Here is a 24,830-nt window from a genome sequence, read left to right on the forward strand (position 1 = left end):
AAACACTCATGGCAGCTCTCTATTTTGGGTGCAGGCTGAAAACCAGATTGTTTTGTAGCTGCTGAGAACTGCTGGGTAAATCAGAGGACATTATTATTGCAGCTGAACTTTTCTTTCAAGAAAGCAGGAGGAGTTGCTTTATTTCTTTTTTTTTTTTTTTTAATTCTGTGCAGTTTTATGTACACCATTCGCTCCAAATATTTGATGTTTGCCACACTTGTTATGAGTTTCTCCAGAGAGATGCTGTCTTTTGGCAGCAAAAGATAAAGTTGACTGATACAAATGAGTCACAGTACCCCAACAGTAATTAACAGTGATGCAATACCCAGGCGAAAAAGAGGACTTGAAGAATTAACTGTTGAGTTTTCTTGACGATGCAGCTGCACTTTAAGAGAGAAAGCTCAACCCATCACAGAACTCCATTGTGTACATTAGAGAAAAAAAGCTTGGCAAGATACATTAAAGATTTTTGCTAAAGAGATACAAATATTTTGCAAGGGCAAAGGGCGCAGAGGCAGGCTGTACTTACTTCCAAAGCAAAGTAGGCAGTATGACAAAGAAACAGTAATATTTCTTTATCTTCCTTTTCACACTTCATCATCTATGAAAGACTGTCTTTTTCAACCTGCTGAACTGATTTAAGCCACCCCAACTCTAAATTAACTTTTACTTAAAAGTCAGCCCGTGACATCCTAATCTAAGAAGTTATCTGTGCTTATGGTTTCAGCCCAGTTCTACAGAAGGCCAGTTCTGCTATTTATAAATGGGATTTTTACTTGTTCTGTAAAGTTCTTACACAAATCTCACGGGTGGAGAGAGAAGGAATGGTTGGGTAAGAAGACGAACGATTGAGGCAACTGCTTTATAGCACAATATGAAACTTGACACTGTTTTCTGCTGCCAGTATGATTCCCAAGTGAGGTGGATAAATTGTGGTCAAGACCTGGACAGGTTAACTAGTGGTCATCAGTGCTGGTGGTACCTTTATATACAAAAAAAAAAAAAAAAAAAAAAAAAAAAAAAAAAAAAAGGATACTATTGGACAGGGCATTTGAAATTTAATACCAGACATGAAACAAGACATCTGTTGGACTCTCATTTGTTTCTCTTTGAATGGGCTTTAATTGAAAGCTCAGTGAAAAATGAAGGTTACATTCTTAGTGTTATCAATAGTTTGTAACAGCAACGACATCAGAACAGTGATGCTTCTAATATTTATACATTTTCTAATTGGAGATGTCTAAGAGCAATACATTATCAGATATATATATATACACACAATTTCAAGCAATTAAAAGTAAATAATAAACCCCTCCTCCCAAAACCCTGAAATAATATATTTCCTTACACTAATAATGTCTTTTTCACATATACTTGACAAAGAGTCTTTTTTAAGTTACTTATCTTAAGAGCAATCTGTTAATGGAGATCCTGGACCAGCCCCATTAGAAGTTCAGTTTTAAGTTTATACAGCTTGCTAGCCACATAACCAGTGTGGCTTTACATTGTAAACAAATCCCAAATGTCTACAATGATTTGAATTAGTTTTGTGTAAAGGAGATCTATGCATCTCATGATAGAATAAATTTAAATCAATACATTAAAAAGAGAGAGAGAAAAGGAGAGAGCTAATTGACAAACAAAACAGTTTTGAGGGTTCAATTATGCAATTCTTTAAAAACCAAGTTAACTTAATGGTAAGATTCTTATTTTCTGTACAGAGAGGCTCTGATTCACTTGGCTTTAGCTGCTCTAGAAAGACAACCTTTAGAAAAAGGTTTGAACTTGAGAAATTTAAAAGCAGAGCTTCCAACTCTAAAAGTCTGCCCTTTGGCAGCCCAAAGGTTACCAGAAATATCTCAGATGACTGTTCCTTCCTTTTGTGAGGAAAGCTGTACTAGCAGTCAGGAACCTCAGCATTTGCAGGGGTGATGGAAATGCAGAGCTAACCTTCAACAGGGAGGAATCACCCTACCCACTGCAGGAATTAAAAAGGCACAGCAATTTGCACCTAGAAAAGTTCAAGTGAGAACAACCCAAAAAAAAAAGCTGGAGACAGACACGAAACCTAAGCCAGCAATCTTGAAACTGTGGCAATCTTGAAACTGTGGCAATCTTGAAACTGTGGCAATCTTGCCTACTTTTGTACAAAACCACAAGTGAATATCTCTTGAACTGATGGAGTGGGGACTTGTGCAGCTCCAACTGGAAGGCAAGGCAGAGCAGAATCCTACAGTTTAGTTAACTTGTGTCAAAGAGGATGCGGAGACAGCTGCAGCTCTGACAGGTGATCGAGGATGGCTGAGAGAGTTTGCAGTAGCTTATAGTGTCCCATCTGGATTTTTCACTTGTTTGAACTGCCTAAAGGGCCAACTGCAGTTTAGTCATGTTCCTCTGGTGCATGTTGTGGTGACGAACTAATTCATCAGACCTGGCAAATTTTTTTTGACAGCTGGGCCACCGGCAGCTGAAAGGCTTTTCACCTGTTAACAAAACACCCTGTTATTAGCTGAGCACACAGCTCATCCCAGACACTGCTGCTTGTGTTCTTTCTGCAGGGCTGTGAGGAGCTGGCAGAGCCCCTGGCAGGAGGATGTCCTGGAGGGTGTGGGAGTGCCCCAGCTCCTGCTCACAGCAGCACTCAATGCTTTTCTCCCTCTGCCTCAGCTGATGTTTAACCTGTGCAGGTGACCTGGAGCACTGCATCCCTTGCTGAGCACACTGTTGCCACAATTCTGCTACTCTGAGCCCTCAAATGACCAAGTTTCAAACTCACTCTGGCATTCCCACAAGCTTCAGCCACTCTTAGTCACTGTGGAAATCATCAGTGGCTTTTCAGACCTTGACCTCCAGTCAAGGGGAGTTTTTTCCAGCTAATTCAATGGGGTTTTGGCTGAAGTTCTTTAAAACTGGTGAGTGTAAGTGAATATGGTAGAAGCAGCAGAGTTCAGCATAAAGTCTGCTGAGCCGGACTCAAAGTTTTCCACTACAATCTAAACAAAGTGGATTCACATCTATTGGAGATGTCAAATACTCAAAATAGCATTTTTCTAATGTTTTCATGAGCATGATGTTCACTGCAAATAACTCCAAGCAAAGCACATTCAAATTAAACAATCAATGACACCATTTTTAACTGTTTAGCCTGGTCCTTGATTTCCTACAATGTGTAAGTGGAATTTCAGGCTGTGTCTCTGATGCCACAGGAATGCTGATGGAATGCTTTCATTAGCTCAGAGCAGTGCCCGGTGACTCATGCTTCTTTTTTCCATTTTTTTTTTTTTTCCCTTAGAATAAATACAATATTTTGAAGTATGTTCAGCTCTGGGCTGGGTTCTTCAGTGCTGTCCACACACCTCATCCTCTCTAACATACTCCAGACACACTGGGGTGGTACAACCTCACCCAGGCATCTTCTCTTCTCCTTTACCTCACACTTTGGGCATTTCACAAACCAAATCCAAATTCAGACAGAAGGGGGTTTGCTAAATGTGTATTTCTGTTTGCAAACTCCCATGCAAGGTCTTTTAAGTGGGAAGGGGATGCCTAAAATCTACTTTATCCACTTAACATAGATGCTGGCAAAAGCATCAACCAAATCCCATGAGTGCATGGAACAGTGTTGGAAAAAATTGATCTCAGGTTGTATAAACTGGTCTCCTCCCATCAGCATTAACAAAACCATCCTGTGAACTGAGGTATCTGTAACATCTGTAACTCACCAGCTTCTCACAGAACTACCACAGAACAGCAGCACAATTCCACTGCTCCACAAGCAGCCCTGCTTGTCCTCTCCCAGCAAGGGAAAGAAATCTCTGTTATTACTTTGTACAGCTTCATGGCACAGATATCAGGAATCACATTTCCATTGCTAAACATGTAAAAAAATCCCTAAATCTTAACAAATAGTTTGGCAGTTGACTTAAAATCAGGATAGAATTGTATGGAAGCCACCTGTGCTCTGCTTCCTGCAGATCTAAATTCACTTGAGCTAGGTGCTTTGTCACAAAATTTAGGGGCTAAGAAAAAGGAGGAAAGAAGCTGCAGAACAAGGTGGAGATGAAAAATCCCCACCCACCCCTTGTGCTCATTCCCCTCAGGAGCTGACACATCCAAAAGTGCCCCATAACATCCTGTGCCAGTGGCAGGCAGCAAACCCAGGGCACTCTGAGTCTGTGGGGCCACAGGGAGCCAGGGGGAACCAGGACAGGGAGATGCAAAAAAAGACAGCAAGTGCTTCACTGTACTAATCTGGGCTAAAAAAAATTTACTGGAGTCATGCAAATCCTGAATTAGCAGATTGTCAGCAATGAAATGGGATGGGGAATGTAGTTTATCCCAGTTTGCCAGCGTGGTCCAACCACTTGCCATTTTGTCTCTCCCAGAACATTACCTCTTGCTGGTTAAGAAAACATCTTTCTTCATGCAAATGCACAGAGACCCAGGCCCTGCAGCTCAGCAGGACCATGGGGACACCCCAGGAACACAGCCTTTGCCATTTGCAGATTGCAAGTGTAGATATGGCCATTGGGTGCAGCATTTATTTGGCCAGAGCCACAGAAAATGCCATTGTTCTCAGGTGAATCATTTCCTTTATTAAAATTTCTCTTTTATTTTTTGGAAGTCTGAAATGTGTGTTTTTTTTATGGTCCAGAAGAGAAAAAAGAATTCTTAGCAGGGAGAAAAAGATTTTCAGGCTCCTTGTCCATCTGTACAGAGACTGAATTTAAAAGGTTAACACCAGTATGGAAAACACCATGACATCCAACAACATGCCAAAGTGCTCAGCAAACAATTATTTGGTAAAAACACTGCATACATGGCAGAAGGAACAGCAAATGTCAGTACACTAATTCTAAAACTTACAGCTAAAACACAGAGGTTGCTGCTTAATGATGTTTAAATTTATGTGAGGGCAGAGTAGACTAAAATGGCTTTTTTTTTTCTTTTTCCCCCCCTCCATTTATATGAATTACTACAGTTTCTATAATTTTTTTTTTTTTTTAAAGTCCTTGAATATTTGAGTAAGCTTTTACTTTAGTGTCTGTCAGTGTGAGTTTGCAAAAGGCACTGCTTTTATCTGCTGGAGAGATTACAGCACAAGCAGCAACAGCAAGAGCTCTGCCCTGCTATCCTACATTAGGCTCAGCTGACACTTGGGAGAAGCAGGAGTAGGCACAAATACTTTAGATTACAGACCTTTGGCTAAAGCTAGAATTAAAATTTCTGTCTTGCAGGGATTTTTCAGTACAGGCAGTAGATCAACTTGACATTTGTGGGCTGAGACCATGATGCTCATTTCATAAGAGCTGACAAAATTTATCTTGCCAAGCTGAAATTTCTTTAAACGTGAAGGAAAAAAGTTTAATTTCTGAAATCAACTAAACCCTTTTGTGAAAAGTGACTATCACATTGCCACACTGAAAAATCAGTGCACTCTGAAATTATTTCTGCTGTTTTGAATATTTTAAATCCTGGTTAAGACACTTTCTAATCATAGCATTTACAACAACATTGATTTAAAATTGAAAAAAAAAAAAAAGAAATATAAATGTGAAAAAAAGTTTACGCACTTGTTTTACCTGTATGAGTCCTGGTATGAGTCTTCAGATGGTCAGATCTGGAGAACTTTCTCTGACAGGTTTTACACTGAAAGGGCTTCACACCTAAAAGACAGGGAAAAAAAATAATCTATTCTTATGTCCCAATATTTTTGGAAGGGTGAATGAAATCAGATGTTTCTGCAGTTTCAAAAGCCTGGATTTTATTTTTTTGTTGTTGTTCTAGTTACTGTAACTGCTCCTCCCAACCCTGTGCCTACACATTACAGAAAGTTAGTCATTAATGAGGCCACCACCCCTTGTAACCTCCTCTTCCAGTGCCTGGGTCTGAAGCATCCATCACAAACAAACCCCCACTTAAACCACTGCACCAAGGAGCATCTGCAAACATTCCTAATCCTGACCCTGTGCTTTGGCACTGTGGGGATCCTGAAGGAGCAAATAGGACCTAAGAAAAATCAAGGTGCAGAAATATGTGCTCCCAATAGGTTTAACTTACTTCACACTTTACTTTACACATAGGTCTTGGGCAAATTCTACACATTGGAAAATTTTTCTAGCAAAATTATTTTTTTGTGTGGTGTTATGAGCAGATAAGATCAGAAGAATAGGAAGTTGAGGAGAATAATTTCAGGATCCCAGTTCCCATGTCCAGATGAACTCTGATCAGCACACAAACCTGTGTGTCGTCTTTGGTGTCTTTTGAGTTGGTCTGAACGAGAAAATCTTCGTTCACAGTCTTTAAAATCACACTGGTAAGGCTTTTCACCTGGAGAGGAAAAACAGTTTGTCAGAACATGGGGCAAAATTATTCAAGCTGAATCAGAAGAGGAAATAATTCACAGTTGGAATTAAATTGGGTTTAAAGAAAAAACTAAGTTGCATACACATAGGTGACAGTTTTAACCATATTAAATTGATTAGAAGAAAATTGTGCAAAAAATATTCAACCTCAGAAAAAATATATTCTTCCCCAAAACAAAATTTAAGTTTCTTCCATAAAGTGCCATTAAATAAAATTTCTCACATAGCTGCACAGCTCCCACAGGCAAAGCCATGAATTATTGCAGAGCCTCATGTAAATATAAACTCTTCCCCTCCTCCCATGCAGTTCAGCAGACATCCTCAGGGTGGGATTTCCCTGGGATGAAAAGTAAGATCCTGAGATTTTTAGAAAAAGAAATCCCTTTTTCTAGTGTCTCAAATGAACGTGGATTTCAATGCAAAGGACTTCACCAGCCACATAAACATGCAAAAAGAAATGCAGCAAGTGAGGAGTCTGAAGAAAGAGAGAAATTCTGCCAGCAGAGCACAGAGATGGGGAAATTTGGCCAAGTTAAGCCAAAACAATTCTTATGCTGTTACAGGAGAAGCTTGTTGATCTTCCAGCTCTGACTTACTTCTAAACCAAGGTGCCTTTGCACAGCACTGGAATCCTGCTGAAACCTCAGATATAATTCTATTTATTTAACCAGACACAAACAAGCAGCATATTAAGGAGAGCTTTCCAAATTCATCCCAGTGTACCTAAAATAAAGATTTTACAAAAGCAACTAAATCTGCAAGAACAAGCTAACTTCCTGTGACACTCACCCCAAGGAGTTTACTGATTCTCAAACCTAGGTGTGGACAATTTCTATGTCTGCTGTGCTTAATTTATTAGCATAAGAGATTAAAGTTGCCACAGGTGTTTGAAATAGTTCCATACACTTTGACCACAAGGGCTCCCTGGGGGGGTGCCTGCTTTTCAGAAACCACTTACATCCATGGAATTCAGCCCTTTGGCAGATTTAAGAGGGGGAATGTCAGCAGAGCAAAATGCAGTGACAGGATGATTGTCTGCTAATTGCAATATAAACTTAGAGGATGGTTAAGGAGGTATTGGAATAAAACAGCATGGAGGGTCTGATGGCATGCACATGAAAGTATTTTTTAAAATACTTTGGAAAATAATCTTGATTGAATCAAAGGCAGATTTAAACCATGCAGATATTAAAGGAATCAATCTGAAATGTTTACATAAGGGATATGATGACACTGGGAAGAAAACAAAAAGCAAATAAACAAAAAGAGGCACAACATTTAGACAGAAATCCTAATTTCCCTTTCTTTCTACATCTTCCGTGTCAGCTGCCAAAGCTGACTGTCACTTCCCTGTGAGCTCCCATAAATTTCCTCAGAACAGGACAACAGAAACATCCCAGGTTAAAAAAAGTGTTAGTACCCCTCTAAATTCCCACAGTGAGAGTGTCTCATTTCCCCAGGCCTATCAAAGCCTCTCCAGTAAAAGGCAAAAATCTCTTTATGTGTGAAAATATCCAGTAATGCTGTCACCTTCTTATGTGAACACACAGAGACCCAAAACAGAACAGGAGATGCAGATGGGACATGATCATTTACACTGCTGAAAGAGGGCAGCAAAAGAAAGCCTGAACTTAGGGCATAGTGAAATAATAAAGATGAGAGAGGATAGAGGCAATGGCATGGCTTTAATATTTAGGAAAATAATTTTTTTAAGAAGGTCAAGAATTGTAAAACAAGCATGAATCTGCCTTTACACATATTGCAATGAATGTTTTCTGTTGTCTTCACATCATTGCTCAGCTGTGACTTGTCATCACTAAACTGAAATTAATACGGAATTTTAGATCCTTAAGTATTTTTATTTTATGCTGTAGAAATACCAGCCTGAAAGGACACAGCTTGACACTTTACCATAAATTACAGCCTTCCTGACCTACAGATTCTCATACTCCACTGCAGCTCATACCTGCAGCTGGTATTCTTTAGGCTAAAGACTATCCCTGGCAAACAGGCAGAGGGTATTGTCTCTGCAAACCTGCTCAGCTTTGTGTTAGGATAAATCCAGTTTTCCCAATGAATGGCACTGAACCCAAAGGGTCTCTGGCAAAGATGTGATGCTTCCACCAGAAATGAAATTTATGGGGGTCTAGACATCAATTTGTTTCTGCAAGGAAGTGCCTGAAGCTGCCACAGAGTGCCAACTCACATTATTTGCTGCAAAGTTGAAAATTTAGATGCTTCTGCATTTCCTTTCAGAGCCTATCTGCTGCACCAAAATACACCAAGATAAGAAAAAAGCTTTTTTGGCTGTCCAAGTTTCAATAAAGGCATTGTTAAGAACAGATAAGCAGCCTCAGAGGGTACAAAGTGTTAACATATTTTCAACTGAGGCTGTTTGAAACATTGGTAAAAACTGATTACAAAACCCAGCTTTGTGTTTCAGGGCCTTGCTTGGTTTTGCAATTACAGCTAGTGGGAAAGAAGGGTGGAAGATCTGATGAGCTAGTGCTTTGTATCTATTATAGAAATAAAAAACATAATCTAGAGCAAACAATATCCTGCAAAGATACAATCTGTGGGTTTAATATCAAATATGTGTAACAGCTTGTTTTCAAATCATGTGCTCATCATTTTAAAAATGACCAAAATCGTTGACCCATCACTACACTAAGACAATGTGAGGTAAAGCTCCAAACCCATGGGTAAGTCCAGAACCTTACAGGAAGATTTGTACAACTTTTTGTTTGATTAGGAGAGGTGTGACAAACACAAGGACATTATTTTTTGAGACAACTGGCTCCAAATTTTGCTTTTGACATGCAGGAGAAACAAGCCAGGGTCGGGCAAACACATGAAGTTGCAAAGGAAATGGATTGGCATCACAACAGTGGGTTTGGCTCCTGAAGAGAATGGCAGTGGAAAACCTTCACGGCCACTAAGTCCACACCATTCACACATTAACCAGCCAGGAAAATAAGATTACTGGGAAGTTATCCCCTCTAGATGTCCCACAGGTCACCAAACTGTCCCAAAATCCAGGACTGACAGACCACAGGAGGAGACAGGAAATGAAGAGCATCGTATCCTAAACCTCTACAGCAGCTGGGAATTTGGTAAGCAGAATTCCCAGATCATAATAATAGGAAATGTCTAATTCAACAGGCTGAGGACAAAACCCTGCCACCTGCTAAGGGGGGAAAAGTCCCTTCTGATCCTAAATCTGTGCCCACCTGTATAGAAAAGGTGTTTGAGTGGAAAAAATTTATTTCTTTGTTCCAATTTATTTATAGAAAATAGAATAACATTTCTGTAGACCTTCCTTTATAAAGATGAACTTGCACTTAGAGTCTAAAGTATCTTAAATTTTTAATTTCAGAAGCTCTGAAGACAGCTGTCTCAATATTTTCTGACTTGCCCATTCATTAATGAAAAGTGCTTTGTGTGCATTTCTCACATTTTACACAATTAACTGACTGAATGGTCTCCAAAAGGAGAGGATTGCAACTATATTTTATAAAATGTTAGACAATTTGCTAGGTCACCCAGCATGGGCTGCCTTCCTGTTCTCTTTCATCCCTTTGATCTTCCATCCTATCAGTGGTTAACTGAAAATCCATATTTACAGATTTCATCCAAAGACTTCTGGGTAAGCACAGAAAGAACATTCTAAATAAAAATATGACAGGCAATAAAAAATAAAACCTCATAAGGAACATATCTAAAGATACATCATAACTTTGCATGTTCAACACCATAAATAGGAGAAAATAACACTTTTTACTCTTTGGTAATGTTCAGCAGAGCATTTGATTTCCACATTTTGAGGTCTTATTTCCTGAAGTCAGAGAGAATCCCCACATCAACCTACAAAGGACTGGCTTCAGGCTCATTTCTTCATGGAAAAATCCAATAGCAGGGAACTATTTGCCAATCCCTGCCTACATCCCCAAGCAGAAAAGGTTGAGAGAACCAGAGGATGCTGAACGTCTAGGTTCCTCTTGAAGAGGAAACTTCTAATTAATTAACATTAGATGAGATTTGGAGTGAGATTCAATGGTAGCAAATGAGAGGGGAAAGAAGAGGAAAAACAATTAAAACAACTCATAGCCCTGTAATAGAAAGGGAGGGAGGTGATCTACTTGCTGTGTGTTTTTCTTAGTTAGATCCAGAGAGCAATCGGCTCAAAAGGAGAGCCCAGCTCACAGAGGGGTTCCCCAGCTCACAGAGGGGTTCCCCAGCTCACAGAGGGTTCCCCAGCTCACAGAAGGGTTCCCCAGCTCACAGAACACACACTCACTCATCTGACAGATCCTCTCACTCCCTGACCTGGCAGAGCGTTTCTTGCCCCTTGTGCTATCTCAAACCCCCTCTCTCCCACCCTGCTGTGCCATTCTGTGCACCCACCAGTGTGCTTTCTGCTGTGCATCTGCAGGTGGGACAGCTTGAAGTATCTCTTGTTGCAGCCGGGGTAGGCGCACATGAAGGGGCGCTTCTCGTTGGTCTCGCTGGCCGAGCGCACGATGGTCGGCGCCACTCCGGGCACTCGCCGCACATCCTGCCAGGACAGACAGACAGACACCTGCTGAGGCACCTGCTTGGGCTGCACACCTTCAGCCACCAGCACCTCCCCAGCACGGAGACACTCGGAGGGGTCACACTGGAAACGGGGAATTTTGTTGTGTTCTCTATCAAGAGCCTTATCACCCTTTACTGGGCTCCTTGCAGAGCGTTAGTTCTCTGAAGGTGAGGCACAGTGAGCTCTGCTCAGTGAATTCTCTCACCAGTGTTTGGGTGTGAGGCTGAATGGCCGCACTGACCTCATGTGTAACCACACACAGCCCTCATTGCCACAGAAAACAGCTTTAAAACAGTTTTCACAGTTTATACCAGGGTGAGATGTAAGAGCATGAGCCAGATGAGTATCGTCCATTTAGTTTAAAATACTTTAAATATTAATTAAAATAAATATTTTAAATATTAAGTTAAAGGACAAGGAAATGGATGTCTTGGATTAACACAAACTGATTAACAACAAAACAAAAACAACTGTCTAGGTGGAGCTGGTGAATAGTTCAACCTTAATGCATTTTGGCCACTGTCACAATGTTCCATCAAAGGTGATCTCCTCCTTCTGGGATAATTAACTTCCTTAAACAATGTCAACCATTTACTTTTATTCACTCAACAAAAGCTGGCTCAGGAGCCTGTTTCTGAGAGCTTGCCACTGAATAATGACTTGCTAAACTACAGAGAAAAGGAAAAGGAGAAAAGATTCTGTCTAAAACCACTGATGTATGTTGACGACACAGAACAACACAGAAGAGGCAGACAATCAGTAATGACTTTGCCATCAGTTTTAACAAGGTTTATCTTTTACAGGGGCATTTAATAATGATAGGACTGTCTCAGAAAGGGAGGAAATGAACTCCCATGGATGGTCAGTTCCTTCCAAATATTCACTAATTACTTAGTTATTAGGAAACAGTCACACATTTTGTTTTAAGGAAACGCATTTGAATTAGTAAAGTTTCAGAAACACATAAAAGCAAAATGTCATCTAACATTTTCATGTATGTAGTTATTAAATATAGTCCTGTATAACCACAGAGGCTTCACATGGCCAGAGCTAGAAGCTGGAAATTGAATCACATACTTTGGACCATCCTGACAAGCTGGTAAGGAATATTGTCTTGCAGGAATACTTTAGAAGAAGAGATGAGCAATTTTAAATGACTGTGTCAGAAAGAAATCAAATGTTCAGTGGCTTCAGTGATGTCAGGACAGGATCCTAAAGCATTTCTTGGTAACATGGGGAAGCACAAACAAAGATGTGTTTACAAGGACTATAAACAGGCAGTTTGACTTGCCTGTTAGGATGCCCCACCATACTCACCTGTATGCCTCTGAAGACCCCATGGGTGTGTATTCTGTACTGGGCCCCACAGCTGTACAGCATGGGAGCACTGTGGTTCTCATTTTCATATCCTGCTGTGTGTCTGTAAGGAAAAAGTGGAATCGTGAAAAAATTAAATATTTTTCAGTGCTCAGCTCCATATGAGGGGTTTCTTTCCTTAAGTCAGGGGTAACATATGCAGAGTTCACTTTTATAGCCATGATATCCAAGTTCAAGCAAAATTCACCAAAGGAAACCTGCTCTGCCTTCATTCACATGGATCTGCTCCCACTGGCACAATGCACTGACTCCATACATGCTTCTATTAATATCCATTAAGGCATCCAGGGGAAAAAGAAAAAAAAAAAAGAAATTGTCATGATTTGAACTCTGATGTATTTCCACTAAGATTTTAGGTAAAAGGAAAAAATTCACATAACAGCACAATGGTGTCATGTGCACATGTTCACATTATTTATCAGTCAAACGTGGGGCTGGCTATTGCTAATATCTTTTGGAATGAGCAAAATGCCTCAAGTTTCACATTAAGTGCAGTGGATTTTTGTCAGCACCTCATGACTCAGATATTACCCGATACTACCAAGCAAGTGATGACATTTATAAGAATAGCAGTCATGTACTCATAAACAGAGATTACAAATCAGTGTCTAAACTATTTATCCCATGTATCAGCCTGCAGGATGCACTACAAAGTAACCATTTATAAAAGTAAAATTAAAAAAAAACCCAGCCTGTCCCTACTAGGTATAAATTTTCACAATAATTTTAACAATTTGTAAGTTTTGGTGTGTTTTGGGGTGGCCATATGTTTTGTCTAATTGTTCTCCTCTCCTGAATGGTGGAGCATTTTTGCATCTCCTGTTTGCAGCCTTCCTAATGTCAGAATCACATAAATGCCCTTTGTGTTTAATTCTTGAATGAGTATGTTACATTATCACTTGTAGAAGTATACATTGGCAATGGTGAGTGTACATGTTTTACATAACACCAGAAATTAGAAAGCCCAGAAGAAAACCCCAGGGCACACAGCTAGGGACAAAGATGGATATGTAGGATGTTATCCCAGCCTTTGCCAAATGCTTGCAATAGCAATTTGAAGGGGTCCCTGAGGTCCAGACTCTCATTTCACTGGTCCTTCCTTTCCCTTCACTCAAAGTTCATGTGCAGAGTAGAATTACAAGGAAGTTTTAAAGCTCTTAAGTGATTTGCAGAGCAGGCAGTGGAGCTGGAATGTGGGACATGTCTAAAGGGGTAGTGAGCCTGGCTGCAGAGGAGGGGAGCATGTCTGGGAGCAGCTCTCCCTGCAGAGCATGGGCTGCACCCCTCACCATTCACCTGGCACAGGTGTTCACTTCTTCCACTGCTCTGCAGTCCTAGTTTCAAATCCTGGCTCCACCTGCCTGTTCAAACCAAAGGCTACATCTTCTGGGAAAGTATGCTCTGTTTATTTCAATTTTAATTCGGTTTTAAGGTGATCATAATGAAATAAGTTATGGAGGGGCGGCTAGAAAGGATCTCTGTTCTGTAGTAATGTCTGTGAAAACATAAAGAAGATAGTGATAGATGATTTTAGTGGATTGAACTATGCTGTAGATGTGCACCATTCCCAAATAAATAGGGTCTCCTCTCTGCCCAGAACCCACAAGTGGCCTTTTGCAGCCCAATTCAAGTAACAAATTACCACTTGATCAGCACAGATTCCCCACCAGCAGCACCAAATCTTCCTCTCTGTTTAAAGGCAGCAAAAAAAAAGAAGCTGGGCAGAGGGGTGCTGAAATCCCCCCAGCCCATGGTGATACCCATGCTGATCACAAATTGCACAGTGCATCTTGGAACAGGAATGGAATGAGAAGCACTATTGATAAGGAGGAGGCTCTGCAGCAGAGGCTGTTGCTGACCTGTAGCACAGCAGTAAATCAAGGGCAAATGTGAACTTCAGCACTGGTCACCCTGAGTGTAACCTCCCCTTCACGCCTGTCCTAACAACCTTAAACACTACAAATAACAACAGACACAAAGGCAGATAAGAATTCCCAGGACAGAAACTTTGCAAGGAGAAGCAGGAATATGTAGTAAAATCTTATACAATAAAACACAGCCCCACTTTCCCTCCAAATTCTCATGGTTTTCCTCCTTCAGTGATAACATTTTTGTAAAGACCAGTCAGTTCTGAAATAATTCTTCCCAGGAAGAAGAGGCAGAACAAAGACCCTAAGGAATGGCTGTATGAATGAGAGGTATCCTCCAGATGATCTCCATCTCAGTTTTTATGGCACAGTTGGGAAGCCTTCCTCAACAGCCAGCCTTTTACATATTTCCTCCCCATATTTTCTTCACTAAAAACTGCACATACAAAGCCATGAAGATTAAAACCTGTTTTCTGAGCCCCTTGACCCATAATATACTGAGTCCTTAACCAGCTCCCTAGGAGAGGTGCTTTAATAACTAGGAGCCCTATTTCCCATTTTACACTGGGCACATTTCCATCAGCATTGGCTGGTACTCAGCATGGCCATATGGCTGCTGACAGCAAAATGGATCATGAGAGATTTCTTGGTTAAAACACTATTTATTCATTATGGAGCACTGTGGAATAATCTGACCTTTGGGGGGGGATAGAAATTAACAGGTGGATATTCTTAGCAGTCAGTGGGAAAGTGGAACACTGAAGGTGGAGTTTTCATAAACTGTCCCTACACCACTGCTCTCTTGAAGCTCAGCCTTCACTCTGCATCCATAGTAACATCACAGGGAAATACAGTTCTTTCTCTTCTCTTTCTCTTCATGCTTTAGCCATGATTTATGCCCCAAAGTGCACATCATAGTTGGCACAGTTGGCTTGTTTCATATGGCTGCAGTTTATATTCCATCATAAAAGCAGGGGTAGAAGAACAGATACAAATCTAAATCCATTATTAAACTCAAACACCTGCTTTATTGCATGCAAGAGATAATGAGCAGATGCAATGCCACATACCTGAGGCACATACAAGTGGTGAATTTATACCTGCAGTACATTAACTAAATGGAAATCTCCAGAGGGTAAGACATCTTAACTTTCATCTTTTCTAGTCAGGCACTCTCTGTTTAGGCAGGCAAAGAGACAATGCCTTATAAGCTCAGCTGAATTAACCAAATGAGAAAAAAAAAATTCCAGAAAAATGTCCAGTAAGGCCCAGAGTCACCCTTAGGAGAGACACTGAACTGTTCCCTCCACAGGTCCTAAAAGGACTCAAAACTAAGCAAGAGCAGATGCAGCCAAATTGCCCTGCCAGGATCCAACACAAATTTTTATTTGAGCAAGGACTGAAGGATTTGGCCTCCCAGTCCAGGTATGCCATTATTTGTAAACATGCAACTCCCTTTAACTTCAACCAGAACTGCTCCAAGGCAGAAATGGACTATGAATAGTTAGGGTTTGGGTTAGTTGGTAAATAAAGGACTCAGTAGAGTTTGTTCTCTGGATCTAGACAGCCAGACCTGGAAACACAGCCATAAAATGTAATTCTTGATAACTGGGAAACAAAGGCTGATCCTCAGAAAGGAAGAGCTCTGTGCTGTAGAGTATTTAGAAGCACTTGCATTTACCATTAGCCCAGCAAATCCTTAACACTCGCAGAGTAGCTCTTTTAAAATGATTAATCTCAGAGTTGTACAGATTGTACAGAGATTAATAAAAATGAAGGGTTTACAGATGAGAATGTGTGATGAAAAACAGAGCAGCTTTAGAGAGTTGTATCAATCTAAGTGGTTATAAAAAAAAAAAAAACTCATAAAAGATGACATTCTAATCTGAATATTTTTAAAAATAATCAAGCTGCAATTTCTCTCTCACACCATTTTTACTTTGTAAAACTGAAATTGCCTGTCTAATGTATAAAGCAGCTACAACTTAATCTGAAGAGTTAAGCTTTTTATTATTATTTCATAAACCAAAAAAGGGAAGCTTTAGGGCACACTGAGGAGAGCTAGAAAATTTCAGATGAAACATGAATACACATTGATTCATGAGATTCAGACTTGGAAGAATAAAAAAAGCCAGAGAGCAAGATTACATAAAACAGGCACCACATTAAGCTTCAATTTAATTGTGTTTCACTGCAGGAACAGGAATTTTAGGGTTTAGAAACAGAGCCAAAAATGAGGCAAAGTGAGGGTGTGGGCTAGTGCTGTTGATAAGAGAACATAAAGGAAGAGAAGTAGAGTTAATTCCCTCTGCTAAAATATTTACCATCCTAGCACCCTGGGAAAAATATGTATGGAGACAGAAAAAGTTCCTGATTAGCTATATAGAAGGTTCTGTTTCTGCCTGGTTTTTGTCTAATACTATTACAGAGGGTGGAGTATGAAGCTGTGTTTTTATCTGCCCTTTTCAAGGCTAAGGAATATTAAAAAATGTGATTTCACAGATTTTCTGCCAGTGGGAAAATCAGCTGGCTAATAAAGGTAAGGCACTAAAATTTCAGGAGACCTTTGTGTTTCTGACTTCAATAGTCTTTCTTTGGTTTGGGTTTTTTTTTTTTTTGCCATTACCCTGAGTGGAATCAGGATTTCACCAAACCCTTCCCTTCAGAACCAGACCATCATCTGTTGGTGGGAAAGGATGAATTCCATATTAGAGACTGAATTATTGCCCATTTCCAGCTCATCTTGCAAATTGCAGAACTGAACCCAAGTCTTGCACCTCCAAATTTTACTAATAAAACCACCAAAGCTAAACAGAAAAACCTCTACTAACCACTCCTAAACAAGAAAGGTTTTCACTGTCTTGTTTTAAATGTGATTTTAATAGTGTTCTACAGAGATAATACCAATATTCCTTACAGTGAGCCTGAGAAAACAGCAATAAATACCAATTTCCATGGAACATGCTGAGTGTTTAACGTCCAAGCAAAACCAAAAGGGGAAAACCAAAATTTTGTCAGGTTCTATAACTGATTTTCAGATGACTGTGAGAAATATGGATTAAAGCTTTTTACTCAGGCAGCTGAAGAGAAAATTACATTGAGTTTTGCTGTTGGGAATGTAGCTACACTTCTTGTCTACCATGCTGTATCACTTCCTGCTTGGTATCAGTTATTTCCATGTCACTTTTACACTTAACTCATCAAAATATAAAGGAGGGTTTTATAGCCCTGGGATCTTCCTCTAGAACCACTATGGAAGGAAGCAGTGTTTTTCATATTGACTAATGAAAAAGCAACACAAAAATATGAAGGACAGAAACTGATGGCAAAGGTGTCCACTAATGTGGAACATGAATTTTGAGATGTCTGGGACCCACTGACTTTCCTGCAGCAGAACAAATGTGATCCCAGCAGCTCCAAAGAAAATACCACAAACAAGGAACAAATCATCAGCAAACAGTCTGAGGAGATAAAATCCAGTCCCACAGTGAGATTCAGTGCCTTAACAAAGAAACTTTCCTTTCAGATTCTAGAAGTTGCCAGTTTGTGAGACAGCTTGCAGCCTCTGGTCCACCCAAAGTTCAGAAGGTGACAGAGGGATGCCTGGACAAACAAACCTCACAATTAACACATTAACAAAGCACTCCTCTTCTCTCACATGAGTTGTAAGAGCTCAATCAGAGCTCTATCAATTTGGAATTCTGAACACAAGACAGCATCTCAGTTCACTTCAGATGTCTCTCTTCCCCATTTAGCAATCAGGATCTCTGTTCCATACCTTTTCCTGCCCACCTCTGCCTTTCTTTCATGCCTTCCACAGATTCCTAGTGCTTACACCTCCTGAAAGCACTCAGACTAAACTCCACTGATGTATGGAAATTTCTTGCTCTCAGTTCCAATATCCAATATAAAAATATTAATGAAGGAAAAAGCATTCAGGAAAAACAGTCTCCCATGGCCTTAAAGCCACAGGCTGAAGGAGGCTTTGAGCAGATGAAATCATTCAAAAGTTTAGATGCCAGGCTCTTGCTGCTGCTGACACAAAAATTCATAAGCTTGCAACTCAATGGGAATGGTTTTCACAATGACTGGAAAGGACACAGCTTTGGCCACCTGACAGTATTCTTTGCCCAATTTCAAACTTTGAATCTCGGTTGAGGAGATTCTGGAGCTGATCACTCAAATATTGGCAAGGCTGCAAAGAGCTAGAAGCAGGATGCTCTCAGATAAACTGCTAGACAACTTCAGCACAGAAACTGCCAACTAATTCTACCTAAATTGCACTGCAAAAACTTCATTTCAGTGTGTCAAAGTTATGCTAAACATGAACCCAGAAAAGGAAGCTACTGACCTGGTCTGCTGTCAAGTATAAAGTGTATGACCTGTAAGTTTTATGCAACTGCAGAGTTCTCTAACTATTTGCAGAACTTACTGGCAACATTTTCTTCCTTCTTATAATGTGCAAAAGTCTCCCTGAAGCCAGGAAGAAGTGCTGGGGAGAACTGAAGGCAAGGAGCTGAACAGGGACTGTCATCGTTGGACAGAATCTAGAAGCTCCATATTTCAACAGGAAGATTGACTCCAAAATTCTTAAATTACAACTAGGAGATGGAGAAAAGCATCTGAAACACTAAACGCCTGGGAATCACTTATGAACAGTTCATATATTTTAAAGATGTAAATCTTGGGAAGAATACCTTATGTTCATGGCAACTGAGATTGGAGGTACTGTGTATTGTAACTCTCAGCCAGAAAAGACAGATAACTATTTTGGCTCATGTTACCAGTGATGAGGCTATGTCTAGCACTGATTTTCCACAGATTCTACAATCTTGGCCTATACCAAAACTTTCAGCTTTGTTTTACCATAGATCATTCATCTTGATTCTTTTCCCCTTTTCCATGCATCCTAGGTCACATACTTTACACTCCTAACAGTCTGACTCCTGGACAAGTAAGAAGCCATTTATTTTGTTCAGTACTCCTTTAATATTTCTATTGTGCCTTTTTTTGTTTCACTGAGTTCCCCAAAGAATAACCTCTTCCTTGCTTTAATAACTTGGACCTCAGTCAAGGTTGATGTGTTTCTCCATTTTGCAGGATATTTTCTCCAGAAGAGACAAAACAGTGTCTAATATTGCAATGACTGATCTTTAAAGGGTACAGTTTCAAGAGGAAATCAAAAAGACTTACAAAAGAAAAGTAGGAAATAGCCTTTAAAAAGAAGGGATCAGCAGCAAAGACAGTGAGCTGTACACAGCTGTAGGATTTTGGGATCTTTAACCAGAAGAAAGCTCCTTGACAGATTTCTTCAGGCTCAATTCCCTTGTCCACTTCAATACAGATAGTTTACTACACTGCTCCCTCTAACCTTCAAACACTATTGCTTTATGAGCTACAAGGAGACCCATAATATTTCTTTCCATTATCACAGTGCAGGAGTGTACACAAAGTCCATCTTGAACAAGATTTTCACATCTATGGACAACCACATGGAAGCAGAGATCTGTGCAGGCTTTTATCAGCCTCTCCTGCTGCTCTCTCGAGACTGCACATGCTTGGACACAGAGAACATCTCAGAGCTGGCAATACCTGCCTTCAGTGGGGGAGTTTTCAGAGCAAATTATCTCCTCAGAGCAGTGAATTATTTACTCTGAGCAGAGCAGGCAACCTGGCTTTTGATCCAAAGGTGGCTCTGCCGCTCACAGCAGCGGATGGACGAGGTGAGGATGTGGGAACGCCCCAGCTCCGGGGCTCCCGGGTGCGCTGGGGGATTCCCAGTTCTGGGACAACCGCGGGAGGTTCCCAGCCCTGGCAGAACCGCTGGGGGATGCTCAGCCCTGGCAGAACCGCTGGGGGATGCCCGACTCTGGCAGAGCCGCTGGGGGATGCTCAGCCCTGGCAGAAACTCTGGGGGATGCTCAGCCCTGGCAGAACCGCTGGGGGATGCTCGGCTCTGACAGAACCGCTGGGGGATGCCCGGCCCTGGCAGAGCCCCTGGGGGATGCCCGGCCCTGGCAGAACCGCTGGGGGATGCCCGGCCCTGGCAGAGCCGCTGGGGGATGCCCGGCCCTGGCAGAGCCGCTGGGGGATGCTCAGCCCTGGCAGAACCGCTGGGGGATGCCCGACTCTGGCAGAGCCGCTGGGGGATGCTCAGCCCTGGCAGAGCCCCTGGGGGATGCCCGACTCTGGCAGAGCCGCTGGGGGATGCTCAGCTCTGACAGAACCGCTGAGGGATGCTCAGCTCTGACAGAACCGCTGGGGGATGCTCAGCTCTGACAGAACCGCTGGGGGATGCTCAGCTCTGACAGAACCGCTGGGGGATGCCCGGCCCTGGCAGAACCGCTGGCGGCACCGCGCACGGAGGGTGCGGAGATGGAGCCGCCCGCCCCGGAGCGCTGCCCGCCCTGCAGCGGCCGCCACCCCGGCGGGGCCCCGCGGCGCCTCGGAGCCTTCCTGCCCGGCCGGCCGCAGGAAGCCCCGCGGGGGAGGCGGGCCGGAGCCTCTTCCCGGCAGGTGGGAGGGCGACAATGGCCGGGAGGAAGGAAGCCCGGAGGCGGCAGGGCCGGGACAGAGGACGCCTGGAGAAGGCAGGGAAAGGGAAGAGGCGATGGCTCAAGGAGGAGAGCGCGAAGTGGCCACGGCTGCCCCCCCGGGAGGGGCCCGGGCACCGGGAATGGACACAGCCCTGCCCTGCCCTGCCCGGGGCCACCGGAGCCCCCGGCACACCCAGAGCTGCGCTCCAGCCAGCAGCCCCACCCTCCGCCCGGGCTGGGCAAGGATCATCAAAAACACGGCAAATACAGCCAGGTGATGAGCCACTCTCAGGACCGGACAGCAGTTTTTTTGGTGCAAATGAGCGGATTAAATGATAAAATCCAAGACAAAGTTAGCTCAGAAATGCAGCTTCGCTAGGGCAACAGGCTAGAAGAGAATAAATCTTCTTACCCTTTCAGTGTGGATCCCAAGTTCATTTGATTCCATGTCATGCATTCAAGCTGTGAGGTCATCTGGTATAAATTGTCACTGTAGTGAAAAGATGTAGAATTAGAACTAAATTTGCAGCTATCAAATATAAACCAAAACATCAGAATATCAACAATTTGTTTGCTGTTTGTTTTAAATGCGTAGCAGTAAAAAGTGGATTTAATGTATATAATCCCTTTTATGGATGCATTATGAATTTCTAAAAATAAAAGGAAATTAAAGAAAAGGAAATCTGTTGCTCGAAAAGACACTTTGAATCTGCAAGCCTGACGATTTGCAAAGAGCTGGAAACAGAAACATAAAATTTTTTCCTTCCCGAAAAATAATATCCGATATTGACACATTGAAACGAATGAAACGAATACAAGCAGCCCGGAGGGGTAACGCGAGGGATTATTTGTTTTTAAAAGTCAAATCTGTTAACTGTTTTAACCAGGAGTGTGAGAGACCACGTGGGTAACGGAGTGAAACAGCTATCGTGACTCGTGATGGATGTTGCTACATAGAGGGGCTTGACAAGCGGGAGAAAAATGGAGTGGCTGAGCGATAAACGCAGCTCGCCGCTGGAGCAGGCTCTCTCCCCGCCGGTACACACGGCGGGCAGCCCGGGGAGAGCCGCAGCCGCGGCTCCGCTCCGCGCCCGGAGCCGCAAACGCGGTGCGGGGGGAGGGATGCGGGCGGGAGCACCGGGAGCACCGGGAGCTCTCTCCCGGCAGGACAGGTCCCCACGGTGCCGGGGAGGTTCCGCAGCCCGGGCAGGTGCTGCTGTCCCCGCAGCGCAGCTCCTCTGCCCCGCTGCGAGCGCTGTGATGGATGCCGGGGAGCAGTAAACGCCAGTCTCCGCGCTGATTAATTACACCTAAATTCGCAGGATTTACGCGGTGAATTTATATCATCTTGTTATTAGGTATTTTTTTTTTCTTCTCCTTCGCAGGTAGAAGCGACCTAAAAAAGTCAGAATCCAGTGGGAAGCTTTTGCATATAGAAACAAATTAAGTGACTTCAATCTCGAAGTATGCGTAATATCATTTGTCAGTATCAGTGGACACTATTATTCATTAGTGTGTCTGAAGTGCTATTATGCTACTACAATGTCCTGCATATCAGCTCAGGAATTGTTAAACTCTCCTGCAGTTTCCCCATTTGCAATAGCAGTCCGTGCTGGTCTGTGCCAACTACGTTTTGCAATTCCACGAATTCTTCCTGTAATGCTGCTGTAATTAATTCCTCCAGGACCCTGATTTTTATTAGAAGTGCCCGCCCGATGCATTTACAGCAGGAGATTTCCCTTTAACTTTCCTTCGCTTGACAGTTCATTTATAAGAGCCTCCCCCACAATATCCACTTTCCCCCCCCCCCCCCCCCTTTGCTTTTTCATAAAGCAATACACTTATTCATCTTGTCACAGCTCGCAGCCACTGTGTTCCGTGCCGCCCTTGGGTGCTGAGCCACGGAGCTGCGAGGTTTTAATCTCGAAAAAACCGGGATTGCCGGAGTTTTGGCTAAATCGGCGCTGGGCAGGTGGGCACCGCCGGGCTTTGCGCCCCCTAAACCCGGAGATAAGAGCTGCCCCGCCGGCCGCCGCTTGCCCCGGGGCCACCGGGCAGTGGCTCGGATTAAACATCTCACATCTGACAGGTGACAGAGAGCAGGGCGTCCCTAACGCCGTTTACGCCCCGCCATGGTTTATAATTGACAGTGCCGTGAGATGATCTCATGGAACCAACAGCTCCGCTCAAAATCTCGGCTTTGGATGGGGTTTGAATGAGGAGGAGGAAAGCGGGGTCTCCAGGGATATGCCTGCTCTGATTCCAATCTGAATCCTTGGCCCTTCGAGCGGCCACAAAGAAGACACTAAAAATAACTTATTTTCATTACAAAGATGCTTTTAAAGAGAAACCAGAGGAAGGGGGGGAAAAACATTTCTACAACGGGGATTAATGTAAGTTGGAGTGGAATAAAAGGAAGTCAACTCTGAGCAAAAAGGGAACTTAAAAGGAAACCAGTAGTAGATCATATAGAGTTTGTTTTGGCCTGCACTGCAGTATTACCGAGTTCTTGACCTCTGCACAGAAAGAGCTATAATCTGAACCGAGACTCCTCCACTTTTAAAGTCTTTGCAAGTGTGACTCACAGTAAATTTTCAACATCGAGCATGTTTACTACATTAAACAGCGCGAGGTAGAAAAGTTCACATCACCATTTTAAACGGACCCACAAACGCTCGATTTGCGATCTGCGTGGGTTTGTCACCCGTGTCCAGAGACCAGCCGCTGGGGCTCCTGACACAGCAGGGACCGGCCATAAACAGAGAGCCGGGGCGAGAGATTTCAGAGATAGTTTTGCTTCCAGCCTAAGAATTACGATATTTCAGCCATTCCTTTCTTCCCGACTTTGCCGCTGTGCGGGAGAGAAGGCGAGGCTCCCTGAGCCCCGCGCTGCGGACGGGCTGGACCCTCCTGCCCACACCCACTCGCACCCGGCTCGGTTCCCCGCGGGTCGGGCTGGGGTCGCGCCCCGCCGAGAGCGAGGGAGTCGGGAAGGTCCCTCGTATCCGGCTGGGGAGATGGGGATAAGGGGGAAACGAGAGCATCAGGTGGAGGTGACGCCCTCTGCATCCTCTCCCTCTGCTCTCTCCCTCCTCCCCTGCCCGCCGAAACATCATCCCTCGGGTCCCGCTGGACGCGGCGGATCCGGGATGGGGTGATGGAGGGATGGCCAGCCCTGCCAGGCGCTGCAAGGTGGAGAGGACCCGCAGCCTCGGCTGGGGCAGTGGGCGAGGGACCACAAACCCGGGAGACACAGAGAGGAGCCGGTGCAGCGAAACACCGGGCGCCGCATCCCGCCGGGGACAGAGGCAACGCCACCTCCCGTCCCCGGCCTCGTCTCCTCCGCCACATCCCCTCCTCTCCCGTGCTAAAGGAGAACGGGAGCGCCTGCTGTCCCCAGCCGGAGCGAGGAAGGACAAACCCTGCATTCCGGGGCTGAGCATCATCCCCGCAAACCCCGCATTCCGGGCGGAGCACCAACCCTGCAAACCCCGCATTCCGGGGCTCAGCACCATCCCCGCAAACCCCGCATTCCGGGGCTCAGCACCATCCCTGCAAACCCCGCATTCCGGGGCTGAGCATCATCCCCGTAAACCCCGCATTCCGGGCTGAGCACCATCCCTGCAAACCCCGCATTCCGGGGCTCAGCACCATCCCTGCAAACCCCGCATTCCGGGCTGAGCACCATCCCTACAAACCCCGCATTCCGGGGCTGAGCACCATCCCTACAAACCCCGCATTCCGGGGCTCAGCATCATTCTCTGAGCGCTCATTCTCTGAGCGCTCCGCGCAAAAAGCGCCGTGTACGCAGTGGGGCTTGGGCACGGTCGCCAGCCCCGGCACTTGGACCGAGCAATCACTTGACAAAGCAGAGCTGTCGGACTTGACCCGAACTGCGAAAAGCAGAAGAAATCTTCTAGAAGGAAGTGCGGAATAAGTACGGTCTTGGAAAAAAAAATAATAATCACTATTTTGCCAAACCAAGATAAATATGGACAAGGACAGTGCGGTTGTTTTTAGGGCGTTGGCCATGTGGCAAATGAGTCCCGCCCGTTCCTGTACCACAACGCCTCATCCACTTTCCTTAGCACATTTTCCAGGCGATTTT

The 24,830-nt window shown here is 43.6% G+C and overlaps 1 protein-coding gene across 9 annotated transcripts in view; it reads right to left on the reverse strand.

Annotated features, from left to right (window-relative positions):
* Nucleotides 1-222: 222 nt before the first annotated feature.
* WT1 (WT1 transcription factor) overlaps nt 223-24,830 on the reverse strand; it is a 33,742-nt gene continuing 9,134 nt past the window's right edge. For 4 of the 9 annotated variants that reach the window (XM_079307776.1, XM_079307775.1, XM_079307768.1 and 1 more), the window contains 6 exons: nt 21,135-21,212; nt 12,259-12,361; nt 10,770-10,920; nt 6,241-6,330; nt 5,574-5,666; nt 1,099-2,483 (listed from right to left, as the gene is read on the reverse strand). In XM_079307776.1, the coding sequence (XP_079163902.1) occupies nt 2,362-2,483; nt 5,574-5,666; nt 6,241-6,330; nt 10,770-10,920; nt 12,259-12,361; nt 21,135-21,212 (637 nt within the window). In that variant the 3' untranslated portion in view covers nt 1,099-2,361. Of the gene's footprint in view, nt 983-1,098; nt 2,500-4,602; nt 4,721-5,573; nt 5,667-6,240; nt 6,331-10,769; nt 10,921-12,258; nt 12,362-21,134; nt 21,213-24,830 lie in introns of those variants that run through there. The other 5 variants (XM_079307773.1, XM_079307769.1, XM_079307774.1 and 2 more) reach the window with 5 other exon arrangements.

Source organism: Erithacus rubecula, assembly GCF_903797595.1.
Source record: "Erithacus rubecula genome assembly, chromosome: 6".
In the NCBI taxonomy this organism is placed as follows: domain Eukaryota; kingdom Metazoa; phylum Chordata; class Aves; order Passeriformes; family Muscicapidae; genus Erithacus; species Erithacus rubecula.